The sequence below is a fragment of the Hylobates moloch genome, unplaced genomic scaffold (assembly GCF_009828535.3).
Source record: "Hylobates moloch isolate HMO894 unplaced genomic scaffold, HMol_V3 SCAFFOLD_15, whole genome shotgun sequence".
NCBI lineage: Eukaryota > Metazoa > Chordata > Mammalia > Primates > Hylobatidae > Hylobates > Hylobates moloch.
This window is the reverse complement of record NW_026652290.1, coordinates 54,715,658-54,740,005: the sequence shown is the minus strand read 5'-3', so window position 1 is coordinate 54,740,005 and position 24,348 is coordinate 54,715,658. Positions and strand designations below refer to the sequence as shown.

The following is a 24,348-nucleotide window of genomic DNA, read 5'->3' as shown; positions in this document are numbered from 1 at the left end:
CAGGGTTTTTATAAATGGTCTAGGGAGGAGGGGCCTCATGAGGAGGGGATGTCTTACCCTCTTAGGGCCTGATGGTTTAGCTGGGACCAAGTGTGCTATCTGCATACAGCAGAATTTTTTTTATCAGCTCTTATCCCATTCCCTGACCACATAGGATGACTCTTAGTCTGTGTTTCTTTGTCTTGCTTATCTGGGAGGGAGAGTTTCTGTGTCTGTTCCCATACATGTTCTTGCAGCTGCAGGCATCTGCCCCACGAGTCTGCTTTTAGTTTCTCTATCTTAGTGCACCTAAAGGGAAAGGAATGTGCTTATTAAGACCCACTGTTTCACTGGGGCCCATTGTATAAGTGTGAAGTTTGGCGATTACCCAGGAGACTTCCACTCCTTCTTCTGTGCTCGAGCTGTCTTATCTGTGTTTTACAGCCTGAACTTTCAGGTTGTTTGTTGTTAGAAGAGAAGTGATTTTTTTTAACTGTGTGTGGTTAGAAAGGGAGCTATTTTTGAGCTGCTTTTTGTTAAAAGGAAAGTTTTCTGCTGGGGACTCACTTTACCCTAAATGTCTACCTAAATTTCTTTTTGCCTCCTATAACACTGGTAGTGTCTTCCAGCATGCTACCCTCCAGTTAGCTCCTTGGGGGCCAACACCTTCATGCTGGGTAGGTACAGTGATTCTATGTGCACCCCAAACTACCTGGCCTAGCCTCCGCCCCCAAGACCTTGTCTCAGTGGACTTTTGGCCAGAGAAGTATCCCCTGGTTCTTAGCTGCTATTTAGAATCTCCTTGAGATTTGGGATTTGGGTAAAAACTCTTGACCATGAGACCATCTTTCTATCCAAAAATAGTTCATTTTACTCAGCCTCAATGTTGCTAACAGTAACAACAACCGTAGCAATAATAGCAAATGTTTATTAAGCTCTACTATGTGTCAGACATAGAGATAGATGCTTTCCATGGGTTATCTGTTTTAATCCTGACAGAAGCTTGTTTTACTGTCGAGAAGGTAAAGTATAGTGAGTGAGGTTGGCTAACTTGCCCACGGTCTCAGAACTACTAAGTGATATATTCAGGATTCTAGGTAATTCCTATAACACTTTCCTTTCATCTTTGCATGATCAGCTGCCTCAAGTCTGATTCCAGAGCTGGAGTTTAAGCCACTGTTCTATGTTGCTGCCCATCTCTGAAGAGAACATTGCCCTGAATCTATGTATCTTCTTCTTTTCCCTTTTTCATAAAAAGAGAAAAGTATAGGACCCACCTTTTTTTTCAGTTTGTCCTAATTCTTTGGTATATTACAAGGACACCGTAATTCAAAATGTAGCCCATGTCACATTCAGAATTATCAACATAAAGGGTGAGGAGACATTTGGCACAACCAACCCCCTTTATGTGTGGGCCAATGCAAGGCAGACTATTGGAGGAGACAAGGATTATAATCCCTAGTTCTTGTGTTCAAATAGTCTATGAATGCTAGCACAGCTAAGGCATGCACAAAAATAACTATGATTAATTCATAATATAACAGTGACAGGAGGGGCACAAATAAGATCCCACTGGGGTTCAAAGAGAAGAGATCACGTTTCATTTGGGGGCACTGGGCAAAGCTTCTTGGAGGATGTAGAAGTTAAAATGGACCTTGGGAGATGATTGAGTTTCCATAAACAGAGTTAAGAGACAAGGTGTTTCAGGTGAATGGAATGGCATGTGCTGAGGTCTAGGGGAGTCATGGTAAATACACAGAAAAGTGTCTTGCAGCAGTGAAGTGGCCTCGTTTGGGCTGACACCCAAGGTTTGTTGTCTCATGGCCACAGATATCAAGGACGTGGACACACAAAGAGTGAGGTTAAAAGTGGAAGTTTAATAGCGAAAAGGAAGAGACTAGCTCTCTGCTACAGAGAGGGATTCCAGAAAAATGGGTTACCAATTCACAGTGAAATGCAGAGGGGTTTATAGATGAGCTGTGGCAGGGGCTGGGGGTGGGGGGCTGATGTCTGATCTACATAGGACACCAAAAACCAGTTAGAAACAGGTGTGCTATCTGCATAGGGCACGAATCTCTGGCAGCCCCTACCCCAGTCTTTTATTATGCAGTGGGTTTTCAGCCTGAGCTGTGCTGTACTGGTCATTTCCTTCTTCCTGTACACATGCTAACAAAAAAGGGAAGATGGAGTTTCCATGGTGGACATGCCTGGCCCCCAGGTAGCCCTTTTCTGTTGGCACAGCGGCCAGCATTCACTTGTGCAAGCTTTCAGTTTCCTTATCTATGTTTGTAGCTTGATCTTTCAGACTGCTCTTTGTTAGAAAAAAAAATTATTTTGGGGGCTGCTTTTTGTTACAAGGGAAGTTCTGCCAAGGACTCTTTTGCCCTCACTATCTGTTTGTTTTTTTTTCTTTTTTGAGATGGGGCCTCGCTCTGTCACCCAGGCTGTGACTGGCATGATCTTGGCTCACTGCAACCTCCACCTCCCGGGTTCAAGTGATTCTCATGCTTCAGCCTCCTGAGTAGCTGGAATTACAGCCCCCACCACCATACCCGGCTAACTTTTATATTTTTAATAGAGACAAGGTTTTACCATGTTGGCCAGGTTGGTCTTGAACTCCTGACCTCAAGTGATCCACCCACCTCGGCCTCCCAAAGTGCTGGGATTACAGGCATGAGCCACCACACCCGGCCTGCCCTCACTATCTGCCTAAACAATTTCTTTCTATCTCCTGTATCAGCAGGAGGTACTTGCAAAGCAGGAGTAGGCTGGTTGGGAGCTTTCTGAGAAAGCAGGTACCAGAAGGAGGTTCTAGGGGTGCTACTGAGAAAGCCACTCATAAGAATCACAGACATGGGGGGATGACCCACAGGCACTGGCCGGGAAACAACATATGCCAGAATCATGATGCTAAATGGAGGGGGTTAAGGAGATATATAAACCAATAGACTGTTAATGAAGGAGGTCAGGAGCATGGAGTGCAGCACAGTTGGGTAAAGCACAATATTTCAAGAGCTGAGTCCATGAATTTGGCTGCCTAGTATCCTTTTATGTGACCATTTACAATAGTGAATGGGATATTGTAGAGAGTCTCAAATGTCAGGCTGCAGTGCCTAAAGTAAATCCAGCAGATGATGGGGAGCCATTGTGTATTTCTGAGCAGGGGAGGGACATTGTGAGAGTTTTTCTTTTTACGGAAACGAATCTGGCAAGACTCTGGGAAGACCAATCAGGAGTTAAGAATACTAGTTAGCAGACATCTGCACTTGTCTAAGAAGAAACCCTGAAATCTTGAATTGGAATGGTTGTGGTAGGAAATTTAAAAAAAGGGAAAGAATGCAAAAGAGGCTGTAAAGCAACATTTTGCACGACAGTGGACTTGAATGTAGAGGAAAGGAGAGGGTAAAAAAATCAAAGCTATTGGGCTGGGTGCAGTGGCTCATGCCTGTAATCCCAGCACTTTGGGAGGCCTAGGTGGGCAGATCACGAGGTCAAAAGATCAAGACCAGCCTGGCCAACAAGGTGAAACCCCGTCTCTACTAAAAACACAAAAATTAGCTGGGCGTGGTGACGCACACCTGTAGTCCCAGCTACTGGAGAGGCTGAGGCAGGAGAATCACTTGAACCTGAGAGGCAGAGGTTGCAGTGAGCCGAGATGGCGCCACTGCACTCCAGCCTGGCCACAGAGCAAGATTCCGTCTCAAACAAAAAAAAAATGAATCTATTTTGAGAACTTCAGCTTCGCTTGACTGGGGGGAAGAGTGATCCCTTTCACAGAAACAGGGAGTGAACAAAAGGTAATGAACCCTCTCTGCCCCGTCCACACCCCCTCCTAGCTGAGAGTGCCAAGGGGGAAATGGATTGTTATATGGATTGTCCTCTCCTTTTTAAAAATAGGAACACGGCTGGGCATGATGGCTTATGCCTGTAATCTCAGCACTTTGGGAGGCTGAGGCAGGTGGATCACCTGAGGTCAGGAGTTCAAGACCAGCCTGGCCAACATGGCGAAACCCCATCTCTAGTAAAAAATACAAAAAAAAATTAGCCAGGCGTGGTGGCGGGCACCTGTAATCCCAGCTACTAGGGAGGCTAAGGCAGGAGAATTGCTTGAACCTGGGAGGCGGAGGGAGTGAGGCGGACTGCACTCCAGCCTGGGTGACTGAGCAAAGCTCCATCTCAAAAAAAAAAAAAAGGAACAGAAAGTAGGTCCCCAAGGTATGTAAACTTAAAGTTCTATAGCTTCCTTTCCACACCTCACATCTTTTTGCATCTCTAACCTTGCCAAGGATAACTAAAGTGAGGCTGTTTTTTTCATTTCTCCCTGAAATATTTTCGATAGAATCACTTCTGAAACCCATCCCAACCCCCCATACAGCACAAACAATGAAGAAACAGAAGATTCACCAAACATTTATGAACATCCAGCTGTTATAAAGACAAGGGACCAATTTGAAAAATCAGAATAAAGTCTCCTTGTTAAAGCTGCTGCAAGAAACAGGCAAGCAAAACTTAGAACATTTTTAATGTGTAATTTTTGCTTAAAGTTTTGGTAAGATGTTATATCATGGTAATTTGTCAGCAGTTCTGAAAGGGAACCATTTGTGTTGAGGAAAGATAGCTTAGAAGTGAAAAACATAGTTCCAGATTTTAAAACACAGTGAATGCAGTAACAGCCAATTTAAACTCTGCAAAATGCCAAATTGGTGAATTAAAAGACAAGTTTGAATTGTTTCAAAACTCAGAGAAGATGATAAAGAGATAAAAACAAAGAAAAGGCAAGAATATGGAAGGGAGAGATAGGAGATTCAAAAGACAGGAAAAGAATTCTAGAGGAGATGGCTGGGCATGGTGTCTCATGCCTGTAACCCCAGCACTTTGGGAGGCCGAGGCGGGCAGATAATTTGAGGTCAGGAGTTCAAGACTAGCCTGGTCAACATAGTGAAACCCTGTCTCTACTAAAAATACAAAAATTTGCTGGGGATGGTGGCGCAGCCCTGTAATCCCAGCTACTCAGGAGGCTGAGGTAGGAGAATCGCTTGAACCCAGGAGGCGGAAGTTGCAGTGAACTGAATTTGTGCCATTGCACTCCAGCCTGGGTGACAGAGTGAGACTTTCTCTCAAAAAAAAAAAAAAAGAAAAAACTAGAGGAGAGAAAGAAGAATTACTCCAGCCAACATTTATTAAATGTTTAGTAAGTGCTAGGCATTTAATTATATTGTTTAACACTTGCAGCAGCCTATCGAGGGAAATCACTGTCATCATTCACATTTGCAGATAAGGAAACTAATGTTTAGAAAGTTAACCATTTTGTTCAGTAGTAAACAGCTAATTAAAGGAGAGGCTAAGTCCCGAACCTAGCATTTGTTTCCCAAAAAGTAGACAAATCCTCGAATAAGGGCCTCTTTTCTTTTCTTTTCTTTTTTTTGAGACGGAGTCTGGCTCTGTCACCCACGCTGGAGTGCAGTGGCGCGATCTTGGCTCACTGCAGGCTCCGCCTCCTGGGTTCACGCCATTCTCCTGCCTCAGTCTCCCGAGTAGATGGGATTACAGACAGGCGCCTGCCACCACGCCCGGCTAATTTTTTGTATTTTTAGTAGAGACGGGGTTTCACCATGTTAGCCAGGATGGTCTCGATCTCCTGACCTCGTAATCCGCCCGCCTCGGCCTCCCAAAGTGCTGGGATTACAGGCGTGAGCCACTGTGCCCGGCCTGGGCCTCTTTTCTTAGAAAGCCCTCTGCATGTGTTTTGGTAACTCCAATGTCCACCGAGGAACCCGCTTTCTCATTCCTCTCTCAAATCACACTCACCTGCTGTCTCCCTTCTGCCCCCCAGGCACCGATGAAGACGCCATTATTAGCGTCCTTGCCTACCGCAACACTGCCCAGCGTCAGGAGATCAGGACGGCCTACAAGAGCTCCATCGGCAGGGTAGGCCACAGTCTCTCCTGCTCTGTCTGGCTGACTTGGCAGCAACAGGAAGCAAGGCCTCTTCCTGATCTAGGTTCCTGAAGTGACCCTGTGTTTTAAAAGATCGATCCTTTGTCTTGTTTAAAGACGTTCTCGAGGCCAGGTGTGGTGGTTCACACCTGTAATCCCAGCACTTTGGGAGGCCGAGGCGGGCGGATCACTTGAGGTCAGGAGTTTGAGACCAACCTGGCCAACATGGTGAAACCCCATCTCTACTTAAAAATACAAAAATTAGCCGGGCGTGGTGCCAGGCATCTGTAATCCTAGCTACTTTGTAAGCTGAGGCAGAAGAATTGCTTGAATGAGTAGGTGGAGGTTGCAGTGAGCCAAGATCATGACACTGCACTCCAGCCTGGGCAACAGAGCAAGACTCCATCTCAAAAAAAAAAAAAAAAAAAAAAAAAAGAATAGTGATTCGTCTCCTCCTTAGTCAATTGATCTTAAACAGGTTCTTGAACTCTCTGACCCATTCCAGGAGGAAATGTGAATAGACATCTTTAGAATTTGGTCCATTTTCCAAATAATTATATTTGGGAACTATATCTTAGGAATTGAGCCTTAAGAAATAATCATGAATGATCACAAAGATACAACTAAATGCCTTATGTATATAACAGTAGAAAAATAGAAACAGGTGACTAGTTAAAGAAATTAGGCTGGGTGTGGTGGCTCACACCTGTAATCCTAGCACTTTGGGAGGCCGAGGCGAGTGGATCACCTGAGGTCAGGAGTCCGAGACCAGCCTGACCAACATGGTGAAACCCCGTCTCTACTAAAAATACAAAAAAATTAGCTGGGCATGGTGGCGGGCATCTGTAATCCCAGCTACTTGGGAGACAGGCAGGAGAATCGCTTGAATCTGGGAGGCGGAGTCTGCAGTGAGTCGAGATCGTGCCACTGCACTCCAGCCTAGGCAACAGAGCAAGATGCCATCTAAAAAAAAAAAAAAGAAATTATATTGCACTTATCTATAGAAATCACAGCTGCTAAAAAGGTTATCAGTGAATATTGACTTGGAAGTATATTGAAGACATATTGTTAAGTAGGCAAATACATTTACCTCGGTGTCTATAAACATATTCACCTCAAGGCTCCTTTACCTCTTAAATTTTTTAGGACTTTTGGTTTTGTGGGTTATATCTTGATATTTGCCCTATTAGAAACTAAAACTGAGGGCATTTAAAAATAGATATTTGTTAACTTAGTAAAAATAATAAGCACATTGTATGTTACTGTAAATAACATTTTAATGAAAAATAGCTATATATCCCAAAACAAAAAAACATTTAGTGAGAAGATTGGCATTGTTTTACATTTTGCAGGTCTCTTTAATGTCTGGCTTAATGAAAGACAGATGGCTTCTCATATCTGTTTCTACTTCAATTTGTTATGATATGTGGTTTTGGTTGGGGTATATGAAGAAAATCTGGTCTTGTACAGATACGTACTTGAAAATGGGGGTAGTATTTGAACAGACAGTTGTTGATGCACAGACAATGTCAAATAGCCTTAGGAAAACCCCGCTGTATGCTTGTGGAAGAATGACAGTGAAAAGGCAAATAACATCTGAGTGTTATTCTGAGGATAGGTTTGACTTGCAGGCCCCTTGAAAGGGTCTTGGAGACCCCAGACATCCCCGGACCACACCTGGAGAGTAGCTGGTCTAATTTGCTATAGCAGTTAAGCAGAGCTACCTTCTTGCATTGCAGGACTTGATAGATGACCTGAAGTCAGAACTGAGTGGCAACTTCGAGCAGGTGATTGTGGGGATGATGACGCCCACAGTGCTGTATGACGTGCAAGAGCTGCGAAGGGCCATGAAGGTCTGTGCTCTTCTTCTCATGCTCTTGGTGCTGTTGGTGCAAACGCTGATGTGCTTTCTTAAGAAACTGCCACCCAATAACAAAGACATGGAAGCAACCTAAACGCCCATCAATGGTAGACTGGATAAAGAAAATGTGGTACATGTACACCATGGAATAGCTATAAAAAGGAACAAGATCATATCCTCTGGAGGAACATGGATGGAGCTGGAGGTCATTGTCCTTAGCAAACTAAGGCAGGAACAGAAAATCAAATACCATACGTTTTCACTTACAAGTGGGAGCTAAATGATGAAAACACATGGACACATAGAGGGGAACAACACACACTGGGGCCTGTTGGAGGATGGAGGGTGGGAGGAGGGAGAGGATCAGGAAAAATAACTAATGGGTACTAGGCTTAATACCTGGGTAATGAAATAATCTGTACAACAAACCCCCATGACACAAGTTTATCTATATAACAAACCTGCACATGTACCCCTGAACTTAAAGTAAAAGTTAAATTTTTGTAAAAAAGAAAGAAACTATGACCAAGGCCTTCTGAGAGTGGCAGGTGTAAAGTATAGGAGATTTTCCTTCATTTATGACAACTTGAAAACATCATTACTTTACATTATACCAATTAAAAATTATTTTCCAAAAAGTTAGGGAATCATTTGCTCCTTCCTGTGGCTCAAAGGGGAGTGATTATAATTGTCACTTTTAGTACAGCTCTAGGGACTGTGGTCATGTTAACTACTTTTGAGTTATGTAACTTTATGACTGACACTTTGGGGACCTCCAGGTCTACTATAGGCTTAGAACTGGCAAAAGAGTTCTTGGCTTCCCCAGATGACCTACCCACTGTGCCCTAGCCTGGGTCTGCCAAATTTTAATGACCAAGTATGTAATGCAAATACAAATGGTCCCCAACTTAGGATGGTTCTACTTAAAAATTTTCAGTGTATTGTACCCTCATCATAAGTCGAGGAGTACAATTATCCTCCTCAACCATGTCAATAAATACTCAGACTTGTGGAAGGTTCTGGGCCAGGCTCTGGGAAAGCAAAGAGGTGACAAAGCCTTTGCAAGAAAATTCTGCCCTTCAGAGGAAGAGAGCAGAAGAGGTCAAGGAAAAATTAAGTCCCCAGAGGGCAGAAACTGTACCTATCCGGGCACAGTAAGCAACACACAGTAAACAGCCTAGAAATGTTTGTTATTACTCATAATTATTATGGCAAACACTTTGGGTTTCAGGTGGGACAATAAAAGTGAACAAATCCTGTTGCTAGAATCCAGTGGATTGTCTTTATTCTCTGCAGATTCATGGCTGTATTCTTTCTGTGTCTGGGCCTCAGCTTTGTAAACTGGCTCATATAGCCCTGTCCTCTGGTTTCTTGTTTAGGGAGCCGGCACTGATGAGGGCTGCCTAATTGAGATCCTGGCCTCCCGGACCCCTGAGGAGATCCGGCGCATAAGCCAAACCTACCAGCAGCGTACGTGACATCCGCAGTGGCCCTGGCTGAGGTTTCGCTGCGATTAGAGAATGAGGGTAGCAGCGGGTGGTTGTTTGCTGATTAGACTTTTCATAGAACGCCGAGCATGAGGGATCCTCGGTGCCAAGCTCTGCTTCGAGGGAGATCCCTGTTTAGGCAAATGGAGGTCTGCTGGCTTTTAAGATTTCTCAGGTGAAGATGACACACTATTTTTCCTACCCAGGCAGTATTTTATTACCCTAAAAGTTGGAAAGTTGTTCCTTATTATCAGACAAAGAATCTAAGGTACTTGTTCAAAAGTGGTGGCACCAGCAGATCTTAGCATTCCAAGGAATGGTCTGGAGGGGCCGTCTGGCCCAAATTCTTCCCTTCAGACTGGACTATATATCCTCCAGCCAAATCAGAATGACAGCCATTCACTCCCCCTTAGAGACCTCCAGAGAGTGATACATATGAAATGCCTTTAAAAAATGCCTGACTTTTTGCCCTAAGAATATAACTAAAAATGCACAAAGGTTTAGATCTCACAGTGTTTATTCAGTATTGTCTACATTAGCTAAAAATGCCCAACAGTTGCAGAGTGTCTAAACAAAATATTATACACTTACACAATGAACTATTATATAGTCATTAAAACTTATATTAAAGAGTATTTTTTTCTTTTATTTAACCTTTTTTTTTTTTTTGAGACAGAGTCTCACTCTGTTGCTCAGGCTGGAATGCAACGGCCCCGTCATAGCTCACTGCAACCTCAACCTCCTGGGCTTCAGCAATCCACCCACTGCAGCCCAGGTGTGCGCCACCATACCCAGCTAATTTTTGTATTTTTGCAGAGATGGGGTTTCGCCATGCTGCCCAGGCAGGTCTCAAACTCCTGGGCCAAAGCAATCTGCCCACCTCAGCCTCCCAAAGTGCTGGGATTACAGATGTGAGCCACTACCCCTGGCCAAGAATATTATTAACATATTTATTAAATGGTGTGGTATATATAAGTGAAAAAGACAAGCCATAAAATAGTATGCTATGATCCCATTTTAAAAAAATTAACACAGTTAATAACACAGCATTTTTTAAATAAATGAAAATAATGTGTGTATGTGGGGGAAAATGAGGAAGGATATTTACAGAAATGTTATCAATGATTATTATTTCTGGGTGATTAGATTGCAGTGGAGTTCCTCGCCTTGTCCCTTCTTTTTACTTATTTATTTTTTCCTAAGTCTTCTGTGGTCAACATGTGTTACCTTTATAGAAAGAAAACAACCACAATAAGAGCTTTGTGGGAAGTGTTCAGAGCAGGAGATTCTAAACCTTAGGAGTCTGGATTTAGCAACCCAATCCCCACATCTGCCCAGTGAGGGTTTTCTTCCCTGAGGGCTGTGAAGGGCTGGAGCTTCTCTTTTTGTTTTTGCTTTTTAAAAATTAATAATGAAGAAGTGATTTTTAATTTCTTGCTGAAGCTCCCCCTGCCTATTTTTTTTGACACAGGATCTCGCTCTGTGGCCCAGGCTGGAGTGCAGTGGCATGATCATGGCTCACTGCAGCCTTGACCTCCCCAGGCTGAGGTGATCCTCCCACCTCAGCCTCCCCTGTAGCTGGGACTACAAACATGTGCCAACATACCCAGCTAATTTTTGTATTTTTTGTAGAGATGGGGTTTCACCATGTTGCCCAGGCTGGTTTCAAACTCCTGGACTCAAGCAGTCTGCCCTCCTCAGCCTCCCAAAGTGTTAGGATTACAGGCATGAGCCACTGCGCTCGGCCATGGAGCTTCTCGTGGATAACCTGTCAGAACCTCCCAAGTGAGAGACGTGGCAGAAAGGCATATGCTAGGATTTGCATTTGACAGCACTCCGACCTCAGCCCCGCCCCAAAGCTGGGTTCAGAAGCTCCTATCTGGTTGCCTTCCATCAGTGAAGCAGCAGGGGCTACTCCACAGCTGTGATTCCCTCTGCATCACTGAGAACCACGTTCAGATCGGACCCCTGGGTGGCAGGAAGCACAGAGGGAGGATTTCAGACCCAGCTTTTTCAACCCCACATTTTAAGAAACAGGAATATCTTGGCCGGGTTCGATGGCTCATGCCTATAATCCCAGAATTTTGGGAGGCCAAGGCAGGCGGATCACCTGAGGTCAGGAGTTCGAGACCAGCCTGGCCAAAATGACAGAACCTGTCTCTACTAAAAATACAAAAATTAGCCAGGCATGGTGGGGCGCACCTGTAATCCCAGCTACTCGGGAGGCTGAGGCAGGAGAATTGCACGAACCCAGGAGGCGGAGGTTGCAGTGAGCTGAGATGGTGCCACTGCACTCCAGACTCCAGCCTGGGCAACAGAGTGTGACTCCATCTCAAAAGAAACAAAACAAAAACAGGAATATCCTGTGACAGGATAAGCTGATCTTGACCATTTTACCAGAGTTTAGTTTTTGAAAAACTGTGTGTGGGGTGAAAAACCCTCATGATAAGCTGCTTCCGTAAGCAGGCTGGTCTTGAGGGGACAGATTGCTCTGGAGTGTGACAGGGCATTGGGCAAGACTCTTTATTCTGAAGTAGCTAATTTCACTCTCTTGCTAGAATATGGACGGAGCCTTGAAGATGACATTCGCTCTGACACATCGTTCATGTTCCAGCGAGTGCTGGTGTCTCTGTCAGCTGTGAGTGACTGCTTCTGATGGGGGGCGGGTTTTATCGAAATGTCCACTCTATCCCCTTTGCCAGCCTTTCTCATCCTTTCAGCCCCTGACATGTGGGTATTCCCCAGGTAGTGTTCTCAGACCCCTCTGTTCCTTTATCTTATTTCTCCTTCAGAGACTCTGGCTAATCCTGCCTGCCCATTTCTTCTACTTTAATTTGATATTTACAAGTACCTAATACCTGCCAGGTCCCCGTGTCACTCAGTGCATTGAGAGTTATGAAGATGATTCAGAGGCAGTTCCTGGGCCTTAAGAGTATATATTGTCATAAGGGAATACACCAGGTACTTGCTAGAAGGCATGAAAAGATTACATGCCAAAGGAGAGGCGCATAGGAAAAAGAAGATTCAAGGAGAAAATTTGGTTGTAGAAACAAAGAAAAAGCTTCATGAGAGAGATGCTGGTTCAGAGAGGACTTGGAGGATTACTAGAATTTCAGGAGGCAGAGACGTGGGTGGGTGTATTCCAGACAGGAAGAACAGCAAGAACAAGACAGAGAACATGGGGTTCAGGGAACAACTGGCTGAACAGTTGGGCTGGTGATTCTAGAAACAGGGTGGGAGGATAAACTGGAATTCTATGTTGGGAGAAGTTTACACTTACTTGGGAGCAGTAGATGACGTGATGATGACAACGATGATGGGAGTGATGTGACTGGAGCTGCACTTTCAGAAGAGTAATGTAATAGTGACGTGTAGGATGAACAGTGACGAGGAACTGGAGGCTGGACGACCAGGTAGGAAGCTACCTGGAAAATTCCAGCTGGAAAATAAAGCAGGACCGAGCTAGGTAGGGCAGGGTTGCCTGAAAAGGGAAGCTGGAGACTTCAGACATTTCACATCACTTCCCAATTGCATCTTTATCCCCGGCCTCCTTCCTGAGCGTGAGACTCTCATTTCACATTGCTTTTTAGATGTTTCGTTATGGATATTCTACTATCCCCTTAATGAACTGAACCGGAACTCATTTTCCCTTCAAACCAGCTCTTCTTCCGGACTTGCCTGTTTCTGTTAATATTGCTGTTGTTCCTCCTACACCTAAAGAAGCAGAACCCTGGAAATCATCTCCAATTTCCACGTTGCTCGTCACCAATATTTACTTAGTAACGCCTGCCTGTGTCTCATATTGCTTTCCCACTTTCTCTTTTCCTCCCATATTTACCACTCTGATGAGCCATGCCTAGACCATAGAACATCGAGACAGTATAACAATAAAAATAGCCTAAAAACTAGAGGCAAGTAGCCCATTTTATCATTTGTTAGCATTCTTCAGAGGCTTCCACCCTGCCTTCTTGTGAGCTGGTGTTGGTGAGGGGTAGGGGGACATTTTTATGGGATCCTCAAGTCCCACCATAGGTCCCATATTCTCTTGACTCTCCTCTGTTCCCAACCTCCCCACCTTTTTTTTTTTTTAAGATTCAAGGTCTTGCTATGTTTCCCAGGCCAGCTCTTCACAGGTGCCATCTTAGCTCACTGCCTTGAACTCCTGGCCTCAAGACATCCTCCCACCTCAACCTCGAGTAGCTGGAACTACAAGCACACCCCGACCCCCTTTTGGCAGAGGTTGATCAATGTAGATTTACCAGTTGGGAAGGCATGAGTCAGCTGGGAAGACACAGGAGAGTGGGGTGGTGCGGGAGGCCAGGAGATAGTGAAGGGAGCTGTCCCTGGGAAGCTTCTCCTGCTATTGGCAGAGGCACTCATGCAACGTTAGGGGCCACACTGAAGCTCAGCCCTCTAGGCACACATCAGAGCCATGGTAATAATGCGAGCACATTTAGAGGATATCTATCCTCCCTTCCTGGGTCTGAAGCCCCACTTCTCATGGTATTTTGTCTCATTACTCTAGACATCTTAATGGTGTCCCCAGATCTTCATGTATACTCTCAAATTATTTTTTGTTTGTTTTTCTCATCCTCAGGGTGGGAGGGATGAAGGAAATTATCTGGACGATGCTCTCATGAGACAGGATGCCCAGGTTGGTAGAACTGCAGCTTCTTTCTTCCAGCTTTCTTCTCTTTCGCCAATAAGACAGGCCTTAGTGGGTGGATAGCATCTTATATTACAGTGTATATTAGCCAGGTTTGGATATGTTCTTTAAAAATATTCCCACAGATAGCCTTTAATAACAGGTTTCTTACAGAGGTACCTGGGGCTGGACATCATTATATAAGCACTCCTGGGTTCCAAGTTTCTCAACATTAGGACCATTGTGTGGCAATCCCAGAGAACCACTGTCTTCTGAATCCTGTAGAGGTGAAAGAGACTGTTCACTGTGCATTTTTACTTCATCAAAGAGGACATTCGATGGGACCCATATAAAATAGCTTGACACAGTGTATACCCTGCTGGGTAAAATTAATAGCAAACCCCAAGAAGCATTTGCCTCTCTGTTTCCCAGCCCAGTGATGGTTGTCCTGGAACCAGATCAGCTGTGGCCAGATAACACTAACAATAATAGCTAATAAAAAGTGGGTCATTACCAGGTACCAAACACTGTTGTAAATTTTTTTCTTTTTTTTGAGATGGAGTTTTACTCTTGTTGCCCAGGCTGGAGTGCAATGGCACAATCTTGGCTCACTGCAACCTCTGCCTCCTAGGTTCAAGTGATTCTCCTGCCTCAGCCTCCCAAATAGCTGGGATTACAGGTGCCTGCCACCATACCCGGCTAATTTTTTGTATTTTTAGTAGAGATGGGTTTTCACCATGTTGGTCAGGCTGGTCTTGAACTCCTGACCTCAGGTGATCCACCTGCCTCGGCCTCCCAAAGTGCTGAGATTACAGGCATGAGCCATTGTGCCCGACCCATTGTTCTAAATTCTATATTAAGTATGTCATTGAATCTTTGCAATAACTTCATAAGGTAAGTATTGCTATCCCCATTTTACAAACAAGGAAACTGAGGCTCAGAGAGGTCAAGTACCTTGCTCAAGCTCAGATAATAAAGGGCAGAGCTAGGATTTGAACCAATTGGCATCTAGACCCAGTATGCTCTATTTTTTTTTTTTTTTTTTTGAGACAGGATCTCACTGTCATCCAGACTGGAGTGCGGTGGCGTGATCTCAGCTCACCGCAACCTCCCCCTCCCAAGTTCAAGCAATTCTCCCACCTCAGCCTCCCGAGTAGCTGGGATTACAGGATGCACCGCCACCACCTGGCTAGTTTTTGTATTTTTAGTAGAGATAGGGTTTCAACATGTTGGCCAGGCTGGTCTTGAATGCCTGACCTCAAATGATCCACCTGCCGTGGCCTCCCAAAGTGTGGGGATTACAGGCATGAGCCACCGCGCTTGGCCATAGACCCAGTATTCTTAACCAATACATAACCATAATGAGGGATTGGTTCCATTCAGTTTGTGAGGTATGAACAACTTTGTTTTATGCAAAAAAAAGAACCTGTTGCTTTCATTAGAGGGGATAGAGGTATGTGTGTGGCTTGGGCTTCTTGGAGCACAGCAGCTGGGTTTCAAGAAGGAGCACCCAAAAAGCAAGCATTCCAACAGAACCAGTGGCAGTTGCATGATTGTTTATGATCTAGCCTCAGAAATCAGTGTCACTTCCACTAACCTGTATTTTATTCTTTTTTTTTTTTTTTTTTTTTTGAGATAGGGTCTTGCCCTGTCTCCCAGGCTGGTGTGCAGTGGCATGATCTCGGCCCACTGTAACCTTCGCCTCCCAGGCTCAAGTGATCCTCCTACCTCAGCCTCCTGAGTAGCTGGACTACAGGCGTGTGCCACCATGCCTGGCTAATTTTTAAATTTTTTTTTGGTAGAGGTGGGGTTTTGCCATATTGCCCAGGCTGGTCTCAAACTCCTGGGCTCAAGCAACCTACCTGCCTTGGCCTTCCAAAGTGCTATGATTACAGGCATGAGCCACCATGCCCAGCCCACTACTATGCTTTATTAATTAAAGCAATGTATTAGTCAGAATTCTTCAGAGGAACAGAACCAATAGAGAGAAAGAGAGAGATAGAGAGACAGACACAGAGGGTGTGTGTGTGTGTGTGTGTGTGTGTGTGTGTGTGTGTGTGAGAAAGAGAGAGAGGATGGAGGTGGGCAAGTACCAGGATCTTCAGAGGGAGTCAGCAAGCTGGAGATGCAGGACAGCCTATGGTTTTGTTCCAGTCTGAGTCCAAAGGCCTGAGAACCAAGAGCAGTTCCCATCTGAAGGCCAGCAGGCTGGAAACCCATGAAGAGCTGACATTCCAGTTCAAGTCCAAAGGCAGGAAAAAAAAACTGATGTCCTAGCTCAAGGCAGTCAGGCAGGAAGACTCCCTCTTACTCTTGGGAAGGTCAGCCTTCTTGTTCTTGAAAACAAAAGCTTTCAGCTGATTGTATGAGGGCCCCTCCTCCATATTGGATCATCCAAAAACCCTCACAGAAACACCCAGAATAATGTTTGAGCAAAAATCTGGGTAACCCATGGCCCAGTCAGGTTGACATAAAATAAATTGTCACAAGCCTGTTGAGATTCAAGTTTCAGAAGCGCTGAATAAGATGAACTCTTTTAAATTAGGTGAATTAGATGAACGCTTTCAGCTTTAAATTTTTATGATTGTGAATTGACTCTAAAGCAGTGAGGGAATCAAAGAAAGAAGTGAAAAAATGGGAGAGTATATGGAGGTAAGCCCAATAAGCGACAATATGTGTGAGTTAAGATCTTTTTGAGAAATGTAACAGGCCAGCTGCTTATTATAAATGAACAGTAATTCTGATTTAGCAATAAGGTAGTTAAATTGAGCAGAATCAGTTTCTTGTATTCCTACCTGGTTAGGATGTAAGCAATTGGCAATGGGTACCTGGTTCTACTGTGAGACCTGTAGCCTCAGGAAAATCACAGATCATTCTAGAGCAGGGCTATGCAATAGAACTCCCCGCAGTGATGAGAACATTCCACATCTGCACTGTCCTGTATGGGTGACTACTGGCTACCTGTAGCCGCTGGGTACTTGAAATAAGGCTAATGTGATTGAAGAGCTGAATTTTAAATTGTACTTAATTTTAATTAAAATTTAAACGTCACATGTGGTTAGTGGCAACTGTAGGGGACAGCCCAAATCTAGGGCATTTCTTTTAGCTCTTAAGATAGAACCATGTAGTCTCCAGCTAGGGAACTGCTAGTGTTTGCCTTGACTCCCAGGGAGGTATGACAGGGTCCCAACAGCCTTATGCCTGAGGAAGGATCCTGAGTCATTTCCACTCACCACCACCATTTCCACCCCTATCACCAACAAAATAAAACTAAGCCAGCTCAGCTCTTTGAGCTTCTGGAAATATTTGCCTGTGTCCTGGCACATCCTTTTTGGAATTTTAGACTTGTGCTTTGTTTGGCTTCAGGACCTGTATGAGGCTGGAGAGAAGAAATGGGGGACAGATGAGGTGAAATTTCTAACTGTTCTCTGTTCCCGGAACCGAAATCACCTATTGCATGGTAAGGCACTTACTTCGTTTCCCAAAGAAAAGGTGTGAAAGATAGCAAAAACGATATTGTCCATAAGTAATTGATAACTTTCTCCTTCAGTTGGTACAAAGTACTGATTGTACCCAAGTGTCTTAGATTCTCACCCTGGAAATGTATTAGTCCAATGATGTATATGAAAGCTAATTTCTGAAAGATTAATTATGAATAATTAGCAAAAATGCATGTAGTCATAGAAGTTTGGCATTCTTGTTTCTAGGAAACTGACCTTCATAGTCAGTCCTTTTTCTAAAGTAGCCCCAGTATTTTCATTCTAATTTAGTTACCTATGAAAGTAATCTGTAGTAGATCAGGTAGCAATAAAAAAGCAATGTTGGTTGATATTTATTCCTCTGTAACATCCAAGCTGTAAAGCTAATACAAGTGATTTCTTTAGGGGTTATGTTGTATAAGATGAATAGTGGATAATTTCAAATTTGAAATGTTTCTAATTTGTTTCTGATAAATATAAACTTTGTAATGTGATTTTAACTTATTTGGGGGAAAGATACTAGACAATTTTAGAATATTTGCTGTCAGGTTTATATTCTTCCAAACTGCAAGTAAGGGTTTAATAAGATATTTCATCTTTTATACGAGCTCTTTATTTCTTTAAGTACATTATAATTTTATAAACTCACCCACCATATCTTTTTAATCACACACACTGATTTGCAAAGCTTGTGGGAAATTTGAGAATGAGTTTGCTAAATTGAAAACATAAAGCAATTGAGAAGTACAACACATTCTGAAGTTGTAATTATTTCAGATTTTTCACAGTGACAAAAAAACAGGTGATTAGTCCTGGGCTACCATCAGATACACAAACTTCTGACTCAGCTTCTTGCTTCATTTCCTTCCCTTGCCTGGTTACAAATAACAGGAATCTCCCCCTGGTGGTATTTTCCAAGAACTGCAGGTCCTCAGAAGCCGATTTAGTGCATAAATGCATTTGCAAGAATTTTCACTTCTGGGTACGAGTCAATAGTTAGGCAATTATGAAATATCCGTTTGTAAGCCACTGGGAGAAAATATTTTAAGCACTGTTTGGATTAGGAAAACTTCATAATTGTCTTACCAACCAACAATGATGGTGAGATTTCATAATAACTATGGTTTTGTTAATAATGTTCTATTTTCTAGGTGCAGTGTTAAGCATTTTATAAGCATTGTTTCTTGCAACACCCAATGGAACAGTAATTATTTTCCCCATTTTACAGTGGAGAAAACTGAGGCTTAAAAAATGTGTCAATTAAGTTCGCTGATTCCAAGCCACACACACTGACTTCAATTTAAGTAAGAAAAGATGAAATAATATAGAATGGCACAAGAGGGAAAATGGAAAATAGTGGTAGCTCACAGATTTGAACAGAGAGCTGAACACCTTCAGGAAGAACAGAAATCAAGGCAGTTCTGGGGGTCTCAGTAGAGGGGAATAATGGATTTTATTTCTAAAGCAGAGTTTCTGAAGTTTGTTTTCTATTAAAAATGCTAAATGTTGACCCCCTACTTGAGACTGGCTGAATTAGAATCTCTGAGCATGACACCCAGGAAGTTTAACAGGTTTCTCTGAGGGTAAAGATGACGCAGTGCTTTTGGCCATCCCTGTGAGCTGCTCAATTAAAAAGGTCCCAGGGGAGAGTCTATTGGGTCCTGACTGGGTGGACTGCTCACGTGTTTGACAGAGGTTGTGGTGTATGTTGTTGGGTGTGGTGTCCCTTGATTGACAGCCCTGTTAAAATCACACTGATGGAAGTGAGGCAGCACCCCAAAGAAGGTGCTAATGAGAAGATAAAATACATACCTGCTCTAAGGAGTTTCCTGAAGGAGACAGCAAGAGAGGGGAACATATTCACCACATTCAAAAATACTTGGCAAAAAACAACCAACAGCAAATGTAATTATGTTTAAGTATTTTTAAAGGTGCAACCAGCTGTTATTAACTGTGACTCAGTTTTGAAGAGGTTGAATTGTTCTAGTTTTGATGAGCCAAAAGGGAGATGACAGGGAGGTGATTGCCAAGGACAAAAACACAAAAAGACACATTCTGCTTATTAAGGAAACAATGAGAAAGGAAAGCAAAGGTCCCCAGAGGCCATCTCCATTTTATGTGTGAGGGTCCCAGATAAGGGAAAGGACTTGACTGATGTCCTCCAAACATCACAGCATTTCTTCCTCATCTGGGGCCCGTTCCACTCTGCACATCCCTCCTGGCTGCTTGCCCACATTACTAATTAGTTTCCTCCTGAAATATGCCAAAGAATAAATAGTGTAGGCTAGTTAAAAATGCTCATTCTCTCCATGAATTTTAGTTTCCTCTGTTTTTTCTTCCCAATAATACTATTTTGTTATTGTTTGCAGTGTTTGATGAATACAAAAGGATATCACAGAAGGATATTGAACAGAGTATTAAATCTGAAACATCTGGTAGCTTTGAAGATGCTCTGCTGGCTATAGGTAAGCTGGTAGGGGGAGTAGAGAAACAAATGTTTATAGATTTTCCTTCTCATTATCAGTTTGCAATATGGGGATACAGAATTATTTTCAGAGATAAAAATTGTTTATCATGAATCACTTACAGTACATTCCAGATTTTTAAACAAGAAATATTATATACAACCTGATTGCTGTTGTGCCACGTGGTTTATGTATTTTTTATCTTCTGTGCTTTTGTATGCCCTATGTGAAAGGTAATAATGTGCAGATACACAAGCTGCAGCTTGCAAGTCTGTGAATGGTTAGAACTAGTTAACTGTCTCATATGGCAGATATAGTAATCCTCATTTTGAAATGAAATACCACCCTTTCCTTGATAGACTTTTATCAATTACTTCTCTAGGAACTTGATGATAAATCGAAGGTAATTTCTATCTGTGAAAATACATAGAGCATAGGCTATGTTCATGAAACATTGCTTGGCTAAAATTTCCCTGGCAAAGCAAATATTGATACCTTGTAGAAACAGAGGAAACAATTGTCACTTTTCTTTTTTCATGGGTCTTATCTGTAATCTTTTCTTCTTTTTTTTCTTTGACAGTAAAGTGCATGAGGAACAAATCTGCATATTTTGCTGAAAAGCTCTATAAATCGATGAAGGTAAATGGCCTTGTTTTTAGCATCTAAATGAATGTTATCTTGTGTCCACCTTTTTAAACTTACTTATACCTATCCAAACTTTGCTCTGAAAGATCCAGTTCAATTCATCAAATACTTCAGTGAGTGCCTGCTAATAATAATACTAGGTGATATTTACTGAGTACTCAGGATGTATAGATCACTGTTTTAAATAGATTAATTATATCCCCACAACAGCTCTATGAGGCTGGTACTATTACTAACCCCCAGGTGTTTACCTGGCATTCTAGCTCCAGAGCCCATATTCCTAACCCTCCATCGTACTCTGCAGGCACCCATGCTGAGAATCACAGGAGGTGCAGGGAAGGTCAACATGTACTCTTTGGCCAGGTGCGGTGGCTCACGCCTCTAATCCCAGCACTTTGGGAGGCTGAGACGGGCGGATTACTTGAGGTCAGGAGTTCAAGACCAGCCTGGCCATCATGGCGAAATCCCCGTCTCTACAAAAATACAAAAATTAGTCAGGTATGGTGGCTCACGCCTATAATCCCATCTGCTTGGGAGGCTGAGGCAGGAGAATCACTGGAACCCAGGAGGCAGAGGCTGCAGTGAGCTGAGATCGCACCACTGCACTCTAGCCTAGGTGACAGAGTGAGACTCTAAAAAAAAAAAAAAAAAAAGCAAAACAAAACAACAACAAAAAAAATGTAGACCTTGCTCTCAAAGAATGTCTAGCCTAGGCAAGTATGTGCAAAACACCAATTATAACAAGATAGAATGTAAGACAGTAGTTGAGGATCCAAACATTGTAGAAACACAGAGGAAAGGGTTTTTTTTTTTCAATATTTGTTTTTTGAGGTGGAGAATCTGCAAAGAATATATAAAGAAGTTGGTATATTTGAGCAGGACCTTCCAAATGTAAAAGTTTTACATCAGAGGATTTCACATGGTGAGGGGAAGGGGTAATAAGGCTGGGGAGGGAAGGATAATACTCCATGAGAAGGAATCATAGGTGAGCCAGGTGGTAGGGTATGTCTGGACAGCACAGGTTATGGCTCTAGAAAAGCAGGGAACGGCATCCTGTGGTCAGAACATAGAGCGTTGGAAAAGTGAGTTGTGGAGAGCCTTGAATACCATGATAAGGAGTGAGGATATTCCTCAGGCCTGCCAAGTAGTGGAGCAAAGGACATCATCAGCACAGTCATCTCTAGTCTTGCTTTGATAGACTAAAGAAGACACTGAAAAACAGCTAGGTTTTTGTATATGTTTGGATTTCGTTTTCTTCCTTAGGGCTTGGGCACCGATGATAACACCCTCATCAGAGTGATGGTTTCTCGAGCAGAAATTGACATGTTGGATATCCGGGCACACTTCAAGAGACTCTATGGAAAGTCTCTGTACTCGTTCATCAAGGTAGGTCACAGCAGCCTAAGTCCAGAGGAGAGGATCCAGGAAAGGACCCCTCTGACCTTGGCATTTAGCACTTGTTGTCCCCTCTTCTTGGCATATATCATTTCCTTTAAAGATGATGCTCCCGATATTTCCAGTCTCTCTTCTTTCACACAGATATTTAAACCTTTGCCAGGATACAAGCTGGAAATTTGCCTTCTAAATACAGTAATTATTTTATGTTGACCTCAGACAAAGATTACATTTTAATGAATACTTTTAAGCACACAATTTCCTCGTCTACCTAATTATGATAGAAGATAAACAACTGAATCCAGAGTCCTATGCAAGGGCCAGCTGAGGGCTGCTGGGAATATGGGAAAGCATTTTAGTTATCCTGAATTACTGTTTTTTACCAGGCACCAGACTTCTAGGAGTCCTACGAGGGCATGGTAGTGGTGAGAAATGGTTCACCTCCCTCAAAGCCAAGCATTCCTGGGATTTTGTTTCTTAAGGATGCCAGAAGAGTCTCATGGACATGAAAGTGAGACAGATTTCTCTAGGAGCTAAGGTTGCCTGCACTGCAAGCTTCAAATCAGCTTTTGATCTGTGAATTAAATATTCTGAATCCTACTCAAAGCTTGGAGAGCTGTGACACTTAGGTGATTTTAACTGCAGATTTTTTTTTTTTTTTTTAGATGGAGTCTCACTCTGTCGCCCAGGCTGGAGCGCAGTGGCGCAATCTCCACTCACTGCAACCTCCACCTCCTGGGTTCAAGTGATCCTCCTCCTGCCTCAGCCTCCTGAGTAGCTGGGACTACAGGCATGAGCTTTGTATTGTTTGTAGAAATGGCATTTCACCATGTTGGCCAGGCTGGTCTCGAACTCCTGACCTCAAGTCTCGGCCTCCCAAAGTGCTGGGATTATAGGCATGAGCCACCATGCCCCACCAAGCTGTGGATTTTGTTACTATGTCTACAAGGCATGCAGGAACTTGTTTCTGTTTCTGACTAGGCTATAATGTAACTTGATTTTGCAGAGCTGAACTATATAACTAGTTTAAGATTCAAGGATGACAGTAAGTAAAGTTATGGGAAAATATACTACAAACAAGAAAAAAACAAAATAAAAAACCCCAGGAAATGACAAATGATTTATGGAGGATATGGAGAGACTAGAACTCTTGTGCACTGTTGGTAGGAACATAACGTGGTGCAGCCACTGTGAAAAACAGTCTGTTACGAAACTTTAAGCACCAAACTTCTTCAAAAAGTTTAATATAGACCAGGCATCATGGCTCACGCCTGTAATCCCAGCACTTTGGGAGGCCAAGACGGATGGATCACTTGAGCCCAGGAGTTCGAGACCAGCCTAGGCAACATAGTGAGACCCTGTCTCTACAAAAAATACAAAAATTAGCTGGGTGTGGTGGTGCACGCCTGTAGTCCCAGCTACTCGGGAGGCTGAGGTGGGAGGATCACCTGAGGCTAGGGAGGTCGAGGTTGCAGTGAGCCATGATTGTACCACTTCAAGACTCCAGCCTGAGTAAAGACCCTTCCCAAAAAAGGAAAAGAAAAAATGTTAACATAGAATGACCATGTGATCCAGCAATTCCACTCTCAGTTATATACTTAAATGAAAACAGGAACCCAAACAGCTAGTTGTACATCAACATAAACATTATTAACAACAGGCACGAGGTGAAAACAACCTAACTATCCATCAACAGATGACTGGATAAACAAATGTATATACATACATAAAAAGCAATGATGTTCAATGGTAGGCTGTCATGGAAAAAAAGGAATGACATTTTGATACATGAATGAACCTTGAAAATATGCTACGTGCAATAAATCAGACACAAAAGGACAAATATTGTATGATTCTGCTTTATGAAATATGTAGAATAGATAGATTCACAGGGACAGAAAGTAGATTAGAGGTTACCAGGAATTTGGAGGGAGAGGAAAGAATGAGAGTTATTGGTTAGTAGGTACAGAGTTTCTGTTTGGGGTGATGAAAGGGTTTTAGAAATAGACAGTGATGCCGGGCACAGTGGCTCACGCTTGTAATCCCAGCACTTTGGGAGGCCGAGGCGGGCGGATCACGAGGTCAGGAGATCGAGACCACGGTGAAACCCCGTCTCTACTAAAAATACAAAAAATTAGCCGGGCGTGGTGGCGGGCGCCTGTAGTCCCAGCTACTCGGAGAGGCTGAGGCAGGAGAATGGCGTGAACCCAGGAGGCGGAGCTTGCAGTGAGCCGAGATTGCGCCACTGCACTCCAGCCTGGGCGACAGAGCAAGACTCCGTCTCACAAAAAAAAAAAAAAAAAAAAAGAAAGAAAGAAATAGACAGTGATGATGGTTACATAACATTGTAAAAGTAACTAGTGCCACTTGAAAATGGTTAAAGTGACAAATTATATATATATATTTTTTACCACAACAAAAAGTCTCTGAATTTGAATAAAATTGTTTAATGAAA

The 24,348-nt window shown here is 43.2% G+C and overlaps 1 protein-coding gene across 4 annotated transcripts in view; it reads left to right on the top strand.

The window, feature by feature from the left end:
* Positions 1 to 24,348, top strand: part of ANXA4 (annexin A4) — an 85,907-nt gene that overhangs the window by 58,717 nt on the left and 2,842 nt on the right. For 3 of the 4 annotated variants that reach the window (XM_032179000.2, XM_032179001.2, XM_058428776.1), the window contains 9 exons: positions 5,813 to 5,907; positions 7,656 to 7,769; positions 9,157 to 9,247; positions 11,823 to 11,902; positions 13,862 to 13,918; positions 17,276 to 17,369; positions 19,758 to 19,853; positions 20,434 to 20,492; positions 21,762 to 21,884. In XM_032179000.2, the coding sequence (XP_032034891.1) occupies positions 5,813 to 5,907; positions 7,656 to 7,769; positions 9,157 to 9,247; positions 11,823 to 11,902; positions 13,862 to 13,918; positions 17,276 to 17,369; positions 19,758 to 19,853; positions 20,434 to 20,492; positions 21,762 to 21,884 (809 nt within the window). The remainder of the gene's footprint in view (positions 1 to 5,812; positions 5,908 to 7,655; positions 7,770 to 9,156; positions 9,248 to 11,822; positions 11,903 to 13,861; positions 13,919 to 17,275; positions 17,370 to 19,757; positions 19,854 to 20,433; positions 20,493 to 21,761; positions 21,885 to 24,348) is intronic. The other variant, XM_058428777.1, reaches the window with a different exon arrangement.